This window comes from Labrus bergylta, chromosome 15, assembly GCF_963930695.1.
Source record: "Labrus bergylta chromosome 15, fLabBer1.1, whole genome shotgun sequence".
Taxonomy (NCBI): Eukaryota; Metazoa; Chordata; class Actinopteri; order Labriformes; family Labridae; genus Labrus; species Labrus bergylta.
The window spans coordinates 16,759,594-16,773,191 of NC_089209.1; the positions used below are offsets into that span (position 1 = coordinate 16,759,594).

Consider the following 13,598-nt stretch of genomic DNA (forward strand, 5'->3'; position numbering starts at 1 on the left):
AAGAATGTAAGATGCTAAATATTTAAACATGTAGCTCAGCTTATTTGAGACATGCTGCACAATAGCCAAGACATTTTAAAAAAACATAAACAACATAAGAAGGCAATATACCGGTAATTTAAACTGAATTCCAATAAAAGACTAGAGCACCCACATACAAAATAATATATATATATACTTAAATAATGGATGCTAGAAAGTCCATCCAACTGACTCACTGACTTAAACCTTTGAGAATCACCCCAATCTTGCATGCCAAAAAAAGAAAACTGTGTCCGTGTGTGTGTCCGTGTGTGTGTCCGTGTGTGTGTGTCCGTGTGTGTGTGTGTGTGTGTGTGTGTGTGTGTGTGGAGGCACCAGAACAGCAGCTGATAGCAAAGGGCTTGCACAGCTGTGACGCTTTCAGGGGGGTTTGGGGCCTAACAGCTAGACAAGCTATCAGGAAAGCTCTTGCTGTGATTGACAGGCACTCCTTGTGACTCTGCTGCCCTACAAGGGCACATAGACTTTGGGGCACTGGTGTCTCTCTCACAGCCCCCCTTCCGGGCTTTTCTTAACAACCCCCACCACCACCTATACTGTAGTGAACGTATCTTCTGGAAGCTTCTGAATGGGAGCTTCGAGAAACCACCCCTTGAGTATAAAAAGTCACCAGCGTGACGTGGGGTCTGCATAGAATCAAAAGATACTCACAGGAACAGCAGTGATTGCACATTTTGAGAGGAGAAGACTGGCTCAGTGATTCATCTGACGACTTTCTTCAAGAAGTGACTGTAGAAAAAGATTATATTCAAGGTAAGACACCTCAAACCTAATACAGCTGAAATTAGGATGAAGAAACAGTAATGATAAATACAAAGAATCAGGTGCTAGTATAGTATGAGCCCTGGCAGATGAGAAAACTACAAATTAGAATACCTAAATCGACACTAAACTTGCACAATTGCACAAGTATATATCTATTTAAATTGTTTGATATCAGTTACTTGTAACATGATGGAAAGCCTTTTTACAATTGTCAATTCAAGGAGCACATGGCAAGCAGGGTGACCCTGAGTCTAACAGCAATGGCGGATGGGCAGAAAAACATGTGCTCAAAGAGCAGATACAGCAGTTTCACATCTTGGTATTAAAGATTTTTTACAGGAATTTGGATGCATTTAAACCACTTAGTCCTACACTTTTGTGTGGCCTGTTTTAGTCACCAATGTGACTTTCGCCAAAGTGAAAATTGTTACTGTAAAGAAGAAATATGGTCTTTAGAACAATTGCTCAGAGCAAAGTCAGAAAAAAAGATTACCACTTTATGGTTAAAGCCATTCAGTTGGTCTCACATCTTTGCTATTCTAACTGATTCCCCCTCTAACATAAAGGCGTTAAATGACACATGATGAAGCTTTTGGGGGTTGGGGCAAGCATCAGAACTCCACCCAGCTACCAAATGGCAAGGGCCTGATTGACAGAAGGAACATGTGTTCATCTAGCATCAGCAAAAGTTTCCCTCCTCAAGCCATGAGGCCGGGGAAGAAGGGAATTCAAAGATAACAGAAGGAAATGATTTATTAGATACAGAAAACAAATAAATAAATTTGATTTTAGAACAAATGATAGATTTAAGCTATTTGTGTGGAATGAGATTTTTAACCAAAAAATATGTGCTTTTCATTAGATGCCTGAGAACGCTGGACATGTTATGGAGGAGGAAGTGGAGACCTTTGCCTTCCAGGCTGAGATCGCTCAGCTTATGTCCCTCATTATCAACACCTTCTACTCAAACAAGGAGATCTTCCTTAGAGAGCTCATCTCCAACTCCTCAGATGTAAGAAACAACAGATCTTTATCGCTAAATGTTCCTTTGTTTTTAAACAAATACAGTCCTTATGTGTATGCAAACATTACAATTCTCAAAACCTCCTCCCTTCCTGACAGGCCTTGGACAAAATCAGATATGAAAGCCTGACAGATCCTAGCAGACTTGAGTCCTGCAAAGATCTGAAGATCGAAGTCAGGCCAGACGAGCTAACTCGCACCCTGACCCTTGTCGACACAGGTATCGGCATGACCAAGGCCGACCTGATCAACAATCTGGGCACAATCGCAAAGTCTGGCACCAAGGCTTTCATGGAGGCTCTGCAGGCTGGAGCTGACATCTCTATGATCGGTCAGTTTGGTGTTGGTTTCTACTCAGCTTACCTGGTGGCTGAGAGGGTGACAGTCATTACTAAGCACAATGATGACGAGCAGTATGTGTGGGAGTCTGCAGCTGGAGGCTCATTCACAGTTAAAGTAGACACTGGTGAGTTTGATTTACAACACAGATATAATACTCCATTGAGGAAGTTGAACTGCACTGTTCTAATGACTTATTTCATTGCTACTTTCAGGAGAGTCTATTGGCAGAGGCACAAGGGTGATCCTTCACCTCAAAGAAGATCAGACGGAGTACTGTGAGGAGAAGCGCATCAAGGAAGTTGTGAAGAAGCACTCACAGTTCATTGGCTACCCTATTACACTTTATGTAAGTTCCTTTAGCAACATGCTGTAGCGACAATTTGCTTAACATGTCACAATTAACAGTGACATAGTGAGTTTGAATAAAGCACCACTCCATTCATATACTCAAGGTGGAGAAAACAAGGGAGAAGGAAGTGGACCTGGAAGAGGGGGAGAAGGAAGATGAGGTTGAGAAAGATGCTGCTGAGAACAAGGACAAACCCAAGATTGAGGATGTTGGCTCTGATGAGGATGAAGATTCAAAGGATGGCAAGAACAAGAGGAAGAAGAAGGTCAAGGAGAAGTACATTGATGCCCAGGAGCTGAACAAGACCAAGCCAATCTGGACCCGTAACCCCGATGACATCACGAACGAGGAGTATGGAGAATTCTACAAGAGCCTCACCAACGACTGGGAGGACCATCTGGCTGTCAAGGTGAGATTTATGGATACACTTCTGACAGTTCTTCTCATCTCATTTAAACGATTTTTGATGTTATAGTTTCACATTTTATTCTTGTGTCCACAGCATTTCTCCGTGGAGGGTCAGCTGGAGTTCCGTGCCTTGATCTTTATACCCAGAAGAGCTGCATTTGACCTCTTTGAAAACAAGAAAAAGAGAAACAACATCAAGCTGTACGTGCGCAGAGTTTTCATCATGGACAACTGCGAGGATCTCATCCCAGAGTACCTCAGTGAGTAACACAACATCCACCTTTAAGAAAAAGTGGTTCTTTTCATACTTGTTTGTAGTGTCGTGTTTTTAACTTTTTTTTTTATCTATTCAGATTTCATCAAGGGTGTGGTGGACTCTGAGGATCTGCCCCTGAACATCTCCAGAGAGATGCTGCAGCAGAGCAAGATCCTGAAGGTGATCCGCAAGAACCTGGTCAAGAAGTGTCTGGATCTCTTCACTGAGCTCTCTGAGGACAAGGACAACTACAAGAAGTGCTACGAGCAGTTCTCCAAGAACATCAAAGTAGGTGGAATCTGTCTGAATTCTTGAATACTGTGGATATCTTTTTTTTTTTTTTTTTTTTTTACTTGTTAAATGTTTATGTTCGATAAAATTGTCCTTTCGTGTTTCAGCTCGGCATCCATGAAGACTCTCAGAACAGGAAGAAGCTGTCTGAGCTGCTGCGATACTACACCTCAGCCTCTGGAGATGACATGATTTCCCTAAAGGAATATGTTTCACGCATGAAGGAGAACCAGAATCACATCTATTACATCACAGGTAAGTTATACAACTGAATTTCTATTCTTTTATTTTATGTATTTATTTATTTAAAATAGGGACAGAGCACATTAATGAACTATATCTGTAAATATGCCAGGTCCCTTGGCAGATTTTGAAAAGCGATTGAGTCATTACTTTAGTATATTGATTCAAATCTACATGACCCTTCTTAGGTGAGACCAAAGACCAGGTTGCTAACTCTGCCTTCGTTGAGCGTCTTCGCAAAGCCGGCCTTGAGGTCATTTACATGATCGAGCCCATCGATGAGTACTGCGTCCAGCAGCTGAAGGAGTATGATGGCAAGAACCTGGTTTCAGTGACCAAGGAAGGCCTGGAGCTGCCTGAGGATGAAGACGAGAAGAAGAAGCAGGAGGAGCTCAAAACTAAATTTGAAAACCTTTGCAAGATCATGAAGGACATCCTCGACAAGAAGATTGAAAAGGTAATAACGGGAAACCCATCTGATCTAGTTTAATGTTCTCTTTTTATGCAAACATGGCGCCTTTATTTGATCATGACAATAATATGTATTTTTTTATTTTTGACAGGTTGTAGTTTCCAACCGCTTGGTGTCTTCCCCATGCTGCATCGTCACAAGCACCTACGGCTGGACAGCTAATATGGAGAGGATCATGAAGTCTCAGGCCCTCAGAGATAACTCCACCATGGGCTACATGACGGCTAAGAAGCACCTTGAGATTAACCCGATGCATCCCATTGTTGAGACCCTGAGGGAGAAGGCAGAAGCTGACAAAAACGACAAGGCTGTTAAGGACTTGGTCATCCTCCTTTTCGAGACAGCGCTGTTGTCTTCAGGATTCACACTGGAGGACCCACAGACACACGCCAATCGCATCTACAGAATGATCAAGCTGGGTCTTGGTAAGTTATTTTTCCCTGACAACTGATAATAAGGTTATTAGAGGAATTACTCAGGTTATAATGCTTGTTTGTTGCTGATGAATCTTTCTCATTCACAGGCATTGACGATGATGACTCTGTAATTGAGGACCTCATACAGCCTGCAGAAGAAGATATGCCAGTCTTGGAAGGAGATGATGACACATCAAGAATGGAGGAAGTTGACTGAGCTAGTACACACTTGTTTTTGAGTATTTGTATTGTTTTTGTTAATTACCTCACTACTTAAAAAAAAAACGTTTTATTCTAACACGAGTCTAAATTCTTCGCAGTATTAGTCAATAAAGTTAATGAGTGGAATTAAACCACAGTGTGGCTTACTCTACACATTGCATTATCTGCTTATATAAAACTACTTCCAACCATTAAGAGCAATATAAAGTCACGTTGGATATGGCTCGTGTCTCTTTTTGTTATCATTTTTTATGAAATGCATTCAAATTTATAATAAAATGTATTTAGAAATAAGACCTGGATTCTTGCTTACTGTGTCTGTTACATGTTTGAATTCATCAATTTGTTTGTACAGAAAAATGTGTGTAAAAAAAAAAGTTTTTTTTATTTAGTCTATGTAACTTTTTTGCGATGTTCTGGAATTTTCAGCGAGCGCTGCATGGTTCTCCAGTTTAGCTGTACTTCCGCACGCATTCACCCGGCTCCTTTTTCCCGCCCTAAGCCCCGCCTCCTTCAGTATAAGAATTAGTAGAGAGAGGCGTGTGCACGCATAATGATTGACATCCCACTGAGCCTGTCAGCGGTCAAGCACAGAACCGTTGCGGGGAAGATTCCAGACGGTTCTGGAAAGCTCAGATCAGGATTTCTCGAACAGTCGGAAAGGGTACTAAAGCTCCGCAGCCCAAACCTCTCTGACAGTCTGCGACCTCTACACACACACTTCTCACAGGAGATTTCCATAGCAGGTGGACCAAGGTAAATTGAGGTTTTGTTTTTATTTAGTTATAACGTTTCAGATTTATTGCAACTGACTAACTTTAAAATAAAACACTTTAAAATCCATGCTTAATGTTCGGGTATATTATCTTAATTGTTATATATTTTTAAATAACAAGATCATTCAAATGTTCTGTTATCCCTCGCTGCAAATTGTGATAATTCCACTCATGCTTTCCTGATGTTAAATCAACCTAGTATTCAGATTATAACTATTGAATTACAAGAAGAATGCTTTTTTGAGGACATCTTAACAAAAAATAAAGATTGGATCCGCTGTGTCAAAGTGCTGTCCCTGCCGAATTTGCGTTATTTTTAGAAGACAAAACTTTTTTTTTCCTCCGAATACATTCACGGACACTATCCCACATCACCTTTGCATTTCTCCGGCTGGGAGACAAGCAGACACACGGAGCACACCGTGCAGTCATGTTGCACCTGTCAGACGGGAATTATACTAACAAGCTTTGGCACAGTTTAATTAACCTCGATTAGATTTTCCAGAGTGGGGCGGTTTTCCCTCATAGAGTCACCCTCTGCAGCCGTCTAGTTATTCAGTGCACGATCATTGAAGTATTGAAGTACAGCGCGTCCATTCACACTCACAGAACCTCCTGTCCTTAGATGGTTTGAAGGAGGAGCAATAGATTCCTATTTCCTATGGAAACTGCTCGACAGTTGAGTTCGCCTCTTGGTACCTTCTAGAAACGTGTATTTCGTCTGGGTAACCACAAGGTGGAGTCTTTAAGGCTTCTCTCTGATCAACCAATAACCAGTTATGCTGTTAACAGAAGAAGAGGATGAAGCGTACTGATTACACTGTCATGACTTTTCAGCATTTGTGAGCAGAAATACCGTTTCATCACAGTTTCTTTATTGTTTTCACTGAGGTCTAGTCTTTGGGAACTTACACAATAAATGTAATGTTTTTTTAAACATTAAGGGAACTCTTTTGAGTCTTTGCTGTCTCTATATAAACAGTTTTCTTAATTATTTTAACCCTGCTGTATGTGTGTAGTTGCGTTTTAAATGATGAAACTACATGTTGCAGATAAGATGGATTATAGGCAGGTGGAGCAGTGAGTAAAGCTAGACCATCTGTCATGCCACCTGTCTGCACAAGTAATGCATCACCTGTCATTAAAGATGGATACCTCGCTGCATTTAAACACAATAAGTGTTAAATGTGAATGCAGTATATTCTGCAGTGCCTTACTAAGAGCATTTACAGAGAATGCATGGACATTGATGAACATCATAGAATTGTAAAAAAATTGATTCCCGAGGTATTTTTTGATAAACAAGACTGCTACTTAGTGGTTATGATGACTCTTATTTTGTAGGAGTTTCTTTAATATTTATTTTGTAGGGGTTATTTTAATTGCTCACATTTGACTAAAGGTTGACTGGCTGTGTGTGTTGTGGATTTTTTAGTGCTGAGGGTGATCGACAAATAACACTGCACAAAGGTCCAGGAAATGCCAGTATAATTGCAAATATGAGGACAATGTATTGTGTGTGTGTACGTGTGCGCTCATATGTAAGTCTTTACATGAGCATGTCCCAAAAGCCTTAATTCATTTGTCACCTCTTCTTAGATGCCTGAATTACACGATCAACCGATGGAGGAGGAGGCCGAGACCTTTGCATTCCAGGCTGAGATCGCTCAGCTGATGTCGCTGATCATCAACACTTTCTATTCCAACAAAGAGATCTTCCTAAGAGAGCTTATCTCCAACTCCTCAGATGTACGTTTTCCAGAGTATTAGACTAAAGCTCTTTCATCTCATCTTGTCTAAAGTCTTAATTGAGGCTGTTTTATTGAAAATACTGTATAATGCAGTGACTGTGATGTATAGTTATATCATGACAATAAAGTAAAAAAACAAACAATTTAAGATTAATTGAATAGGCAACCCTTCAAATTTTGGTGAAAACAAATTAATGGCTTTGTTTTACCCCCAGGCCCTCGACAAAATCCGCTATGAGAGTCTCACTGACCCTTCAAAGCTCGATAGTGGAAAGGAGCTGAAGATCGAAGTCATTCCCAACAAAGAAGAGCGCACCCTGACCCTTATCGACACAGGTATCGGCATGACCAAGGCCGACCTGATCAACAATCTGGGCACAATCGCAAAGTCTGGCACCAAGGCTTTCATGGAGGCTCTGCAGGCTGGAGCTGACATCTCTATGATCGGTCAGTTCGGTGTTGGTTTCTACTCAGCCTACCTGGTGGCTGAGAGGGTGACAGTCATTACTAAGCACAATGATGACGAGCAGTACGCCTGGGAATCTTCTGCTGGAGGCTCATTCACAGTTAAAGTAGACAACTGTAAGTAATGTAAAGGCAGTAGTTCAGGTTTTTGCTATCTAAATCATTAAAGGAATGCCTAGAGGGGGTGTCAGTGTTATCTGCATCTACCATCATCCTAATTCCTCTAATTGTTACCCATTGTAGCTGAGCCGATTGGACGTGGCACTAGGGTGATCCTGCACTTGAAAGATGACCAGACAGAATACATCGAGGAGCGAAGAATCAAAGAGATTGTGAAAAAGCATTCGCAGTTCATCGGATATCCCATCACGCTCTTTGTAAGCACTTCTTTTAATCGCCCTACAAATAAATTCACAACAGCTTACTTTTTAAAGGAATCAAAAAAAAAAAACTCATGATCCATGACTGAGCAATATTTTTTAACTCAGGTGGAGAAAGAGCGCGACAAGGAGGTGAGTGATGACGAGGCAGAGGAGGAGGAGAAGGAGAAGGACAAGGATGAGGAAGAGGAAGAGAAGGACGAGGACAAGCCAGAGATTGAGGATGTCGGGTCAGATGAGGAGCACGACCACGACCACGACCACGACCACGACAAGTCTGGAGACAAAAAGAAGAAGAAGAAGATCAAGGAGAAGTACATTGACCAAGAGGAACTGAACAAAACCAAACCCTTGTGGACCCGTAACCCCGATGACATCACTAATGAGGAGTATGGAGAGTTTTACAAGAGTCTGACAAACGACTGGGAGGAACACCTGGCTGTCAAGGTACAATCTCTTTGAGACTTTTTAAAAATTGTCCATCCATATTGGGCACATTTTATTACAGTTAGTAATTGCTTTATATCAGCAATATTCTGGCCATCAACATATAACACAACAGGGGTCATGTGTCTATACATTGTGATTGGGATACATATTTTCAGTTGGATAATTGTCCTTACAAGAGTGTACACATGTTATCCTATCAGATATCCATTTGTATCTGTAACAACAAACAAAGCAATAGTTTCTATGCAGTCCTGGTGAGAAATTATGTGTAGTCTATATTCATTAAAAATATACAATTTTATTAATAATATTAATAAGACACGCTATACGTCCCTGTATATCAGTATTTCTTTGAGTCTCTTGAAATGTAAGTGAAAGAAATTTAAATTAAGTGCAATCACTGATCGACACCTTCTTTTTCTTGCAGCACTTTTCAGTAGAGGGTCAGCTGGAATTCCGGGCCCTGCTCTTTGTGCCTCGCCGCGCTCCCTTCGACCTCTTTGAGAACAAGAAGAAGAAGAACAACATCAAGCTGTACGTGCGCAGAGTCTTCATCATGGACAACTGCGAGGAGCTCATCCCAGAATACCTCAGTGAGTAACACAACATCCATCTTTGAAAAAACTGAGATTCTAAGTTATACATATTTGTACAGGGTTCTTCCTGGCTCACACTGTGTTCATTTTTACAGTTAAAGCAAAGATGTTGAATTAAATGAAGCCTGTGGGTTTGGGGGTCTTCTGCCTTGAGATATTGAGCATAAAACACTGTCATTCTTGTGTCCTGGGGTATTTTTGTGCACCAGTTTGACAGAAAATGTTTCTTTATTTTCATTATCTTTAACTACATGCCACAAAGCTGTAACCAACTTTACTCTGATTGTGCAGGAGAAAAGAGAGAGAGAGAGAGACAGAGAGAGCATGTGCATACAGACAGAAGTGTAGACACAAAATGGGCACATTTAATGATGAAGCCTTGTGTTGCTCTGTGCGGTACAGCTGTAACTGCACTTAGAAATTACAAATTCAATTCAAAGGTGAAAAAGGTGGGTATTGTCCACAACCTCACAAATTAATTCCATTTCAATTCTTTTTGTCACGATTTTGAGCTGATTTTGCAGCAAAATCGTAATAAACATTGCAATGTCATTACAATGAAAACAATTGGTCTCGGGATTTCCCTGAGCCCATATTGAATTGGGAAAATAATAATTACAATGCATTGATGAATCGATATTTTTAACCAGCTGGGTGGGCAATTTCTGAATGCAGGAAGAACCCTGTTGTAATATTGTGTTTTCAACTTATCCTTTCTATTCAGATTTCATCAAGGGTGTGGTGGACTCTGAGGATCTGCCCCTGAACATCTCCAGAGAGATGCTGCAGCAGAGCAAGATCCTGAAGGTGATCCGCAAGAACCTGGTCAAGAAGTGTCTGGATCTCTTCACTGAGCTCGCTGAGGACAAGGAAAACTACAAGAAGTGCTACGAGCAGTTCTCCAAGAACATCAAGGTGAGTGTGTAACACTTTGCGATTACCCTAAAATCCGGAATTTAAGTCGCACCGGTATATAAGACGCACCCTGTTTTGAAGGTCTCTTAGAGAGAAAAATGTTTAAACAGTCTTCCTGAGTGACGATTTATATTGTGTTCAGAGATGTCTACAATGTGCATTTTCTGTGCAGCTGTGTCGCTCTTCAGTTCTGTCTGTTTTCACGTTCGGGAGTTTGCGCTCCTATTAGCTACAGTACGGTAGTTCAGCTCTCAGCCTGCAGGGAAAGTTGTTAGGCACAGACTCCTAGCTTGCGAGCTGTGCTGCCCGACTCCGCTGGTCACTCTTTAACTTTAATATAGGACTCTTTGAATCAAAAGAGCACTCCACAAGGTTTATTTACGGAACAATATACCACTGCTTTCTGTAAATGTAGATTATGACCTCGTGTGGGAGAAAAGATGTGGAAAAAGTTGCGCAGCCAGCCTGGTCTGTGTCGCCGCCTTTTCCACCGTCTTTTCTAGCTTTCAATACACAATGAATGGGGATGGGTTTTTAATCGCATCAGGTCGCAGTTAGTGGCTGCTGCACCCACGGTAATGACAGCGCTTGTTTCAGTATTTTATACTGGTATATTGGTCGCACCGGTGTAGATGCAGCCAACTTTTAAGACGAAAAAATAGGTATTAGAAGTGCGTCTTATACTCTGGATTTTACGGTACTTTGACTTTTTTCCTTTTATCTCACGATTATTGTTTGTTCCTCAGACCTTTTAACGCATTATCCATCTGTCTGATCCTTTGCCCATATTGACTCAGAGTTAAGCTGCTTGACTGGATCTTGTTCTATGTGGGAGCAATTTACTAACTCCTGGTTTCGCTTTTTTTAAACCAATATAAGTCTTTATAGAACTGGGTTATAGATAATGAAGGGATAATGTATGTTTTTCTAGATTTAAATATGAATGATTAAATTGATGGGCTCTGTATGAAACATCAGTGTTGTATTCATCTTTCAGCTCGGCATCCATGAAGACTCTCAGAACAGGAAGAAGCTGTCTGAGCTGCTGCGATACTACACCTCAGCCTCTGGAGATGAGATGGTGTCCCTGAAGGACTATGTAACACGCATGAAGGACAGCCAGAAACACATCTATTACATCACTGGTAAGGAGGATGCTCTTTATCCATAAATGAAAAAAAAAGCATCATAAAAATAGGAAAAATAAGTTCTTGTGGGATTTTGCAAACAAATAGTTGTCACAACTTTGCTGTTTCTGTATTTCAGGTGAGACCAAAGACCAGGTTGCTAACTCTGCCTTTGTGGAGCGTCTACGCAAAGCTGGCCTTGAGGTCATTTACATGATCGAGCCCATCGATGAGTACTGCGTCCAGCAGCTGAAGGAGTTTGAGGGAAAGAACCTGGTTTCAGTGACCAAGGAAGGCCTGGAGCTGCCTGAGGATGAAGACGAGAAGAAGAAGCAGGAGGAGAAGAAGGCTCAGTTTGAGAACCTTTGCAAGATCATGAAGGACATCTTGGAGAAGAAGGTGGAAAAGGTGAGCTAATAAAAAAAAGTGATATATGTGTGTATTTTCTCTATGTTAAGGCAGATAAATGTATTAATTCGTATTTATTTCTGAAGGTCACAGTCTCCAACCGCCTCGTCTCCTCCCCCTGCTGCATCGTCACCAGCACCTACGGCTGGACAGCAAACATGGAGAGGATCATGAAGGCCCAGGCCCTGAGGGACAACTCGACCATGGGTTACATGGCTGCAAAGAAGCACCTTGAGATCAACCCTGATCACCCCATTGTGGAGACCCTAAGGCAAAAAGCAGAGGCCGACAAGAACGACAAGTCTGTGAAGGATCTGGTCATCCTGCTCTTTGAGACGGCCCTGCTCTCATCCGGGTTTACCTTGGACGACCCACAGACCCACTCCAACCGCATCTACAGGATGATCAAGCTGGGTCTGGGTGAGTTTTTGTGTTCATAGTTTGAAGCTTTTGTTTGGTCAAGACAGACAACAGAACATTTGAACCAAATTACAGACAAAATTAACATATTTATATGTCAACATATCGATGGTTATCGGGCAGGAAGCCGTTAGTCTAAGCATCTAATACCTGATGCAAAATCCTCCAACACCCAGGGCGAAGACTGCTTCCAACATTTTTCAAATGAATAAAAAAGTATGAGAGAAGGATTGAGGATCTTAATGGTATACAGTATCCAAAGATCTAAGGCATTGAACACATGCATGCATATTTAAAACATTGCAATAGTCTCTAATTGACTAAATGCACACACAACTTCCCACCTTCCAAATTTTCATTAAGTATCACTATGTAGGTCATGTCTTCTATAAGATGTTGTTGCAATGTCCCTTAAATTTTCCTTACTTTTTCAGGTATTGACGAGGATGATCTGACACCAGATGACACCCCCTCTGCTCCCACCGAGGACATGCCCCCTCTTGAAGGGGACGACGACGACACATCCAGGATGGAGGAAGTGGACTAAACTTGTTTCTATTGCCTGCTAGCAATCAAAAGTAGTATTATATAAAATTTAAAATTAAGTCTTATAAAGGAGACTGGAAAGATCCCCCTTATTTATTTTGTGGTAAACAAACCAGTTGACTTTACCTCCCCTTGCATTGACAATACTGTTTGCAGCTCAAATTCATTCCTTTTGGAGCTCTCATTTTTTTTAAGTTTACACTTTTTTTATCTTGAGTTTATTTACTGTTTTTTTTTTGTATTTATTGACATTCCAGTTTTCTGTGAGTGTTATTACCTTGACTGTAAATATATATAAATTGATACTGTTATTTGAAGGGGGTGGGGCCAATGAAATAAAGATTTACCAAGCTATGATTTATTTATCCTCACTGTTTGTCTAACAAGTATCCAACAGATACATTCTTGACCCATCTTGATAAATAAAAAAATACATCCTTGTAAAAATGTTGTAGTGAACTGTAGGTTACTTACTCAGAATGCCATGCACGGCTTGTGAAGAGAACTATGATAAAGCTACCACAAGTTAAAGCTAAGCGCATGCATGGTCGGAAAAAACAACAAAAAAAAAACATTGCATTGGGTGTATAATATAGTATGAGTAATATTAACGTTGCTTCTCTTTGTTCTACTCAGTTTGCTACAGAAAAAAATACGAAGACATTTGGTGAACAAATACATTGAAAAAAAACCCAGTAGAGGGCAGTAACACAACACAAAAAGCTGTATACATCGGTCACATATGACCTACCAAGCTTTAGAAATATTCTTGAAAACTGGTATGATAACTGGCTGCCAGAGGAAAATTGAAGCTATGAAAAACAGAAGTGACAATAACTAAATGTTGCAACGGATGGACCAGATAGTATTCTTTTGGTAATTTCTGCTTTTAATAAATTGTATATTACGTATACCTATTAGGTGATCCGATCTGA

At 40.8% G+C, this 13,598-nt stretch overlaps 2 protein-coding genes across 2 annotated transcripts; both read left to right on the top strand.

Moving 5' to 3' along the window:
* Nucleotides 1-612: 612 nt before the first annotated feature.
* On the top strand, nucleotides 613-5,123 carry hsp90aa1.1 (heat shock protein 90, alpha (cytosolic), class A member 1, tandem duplicate 1). The gene is made up of 11 exons (XM_020632435.3): nucleotides 613-795; nucleotides 1,670-1,819; nucleotides 1,930-2,296; nucleotides 2,385-2,518; nucleotides 2,625-2,930; nucleotides 3,024-3,189; nucleotides 3,283-3,473; nucleotides 3,584-3,731; nucleotides 3,908-4,176; nucleotides 4,283-4,616; nucleotides 4,715-5,123. Exons 2-11 carry the CDS (start codon nucleotides 1,670-1,672, stop codon nucleotides 4,822-4,824), a joined length of 2,175 nt encoding a protein of 724 aa, XP_020488091.2. The 5' UTR covers nucleotides 613-795; the 3' UTR covers nucleotides 4,825-5,123.
* Nucleotides 5,124-5,411: 288 nt separating this feature from the next.
* Nucleotides 5,412-13,020, top strand: hsp90aa1.2 (heat shock protein 90, alpha (cytosolic), class A member 1, tandem duplicate 2). The gene is made up of 11 exons (XM_020632400.3): nucleotides 5,412-5,585; nucleotides 7,205-7,354; nucleotides 7,572-7,938; nucleotides 8,065-8,198; nucleotides 8,310-8,648; nucleotides 9,079-9,244; nucleotides 9,972-10,162; nucleotides 11,160-11,307; nucleotides 11,429-11,697; nucleotides 11,784-12,117; nucleotides 12,552-13,020. Exons 2-11 carry the CDS (start codon nucleotides 7,205-7,207, stop codon nucleotides 12,662-12,664), a joined length of 2,211 nt encoding a protein of 736 aa, XP_020488056.1. The 5' UTR covers nucleotides 5,412-5,585; the 3' UTR covers nucleotides 12,665-13,020.
* The last annotated feature ends 578 nt before the right edge of the window (nucleotides 13,021-13,598 follow it).

What these genes read in the sequence shown, in the direction of transcription:
- hsp90aa1.1 (XM_020632435.3), top strand. Translation starts at nt 1,670, where the DNA reads ATGCCTGAGAACGCTGGACATGTTATGGAGGAGGAAGTGGAGACCTTT. An exon ending in AGGACCATCTGGCTGTCAAG is followed by an intron (nt 2,931 to 3,023) that starts GTGAGATTTATG and finishes TTGTGTCCACAG; the next exon opens with CATTTCTCCGTGGAGGGTCA. An exon ending in AGTTCTCCAAGAACATCAAA is followed by an intron (nt 3,474 to 3,583) that starts GTAGGTGGAATC and finishes TTCGTGTTTCAG; the next exon opens with CTCGGCATCCATGAAGACTC.
- hsp90aa1.2 (XM_020632400.3), top strand. Translation starts at nt 7,205, where the DNA reads ATGCCTGAATTACACGATCAACCGATGGAGGAGGAGGCCGAGACCTTT. An exon ending in GATATCCCATCACGCTCTTT is followed by an intron (nt 8,199 to 8,309) that starts GTAAGCACTTCT and finishes TTTTTAACTCAG; the next exon opens with GTGGAGAAAGAGCGCGACAA. An exon ending in ACACATCTATTACATCACTG is followed by an intron (nt 11,308 to 11,428) that starts GTAAGGAGGATG and finishes TCTGTATTTCAG; the next exon opens with GTGAGACCAAAGACCAGGTT.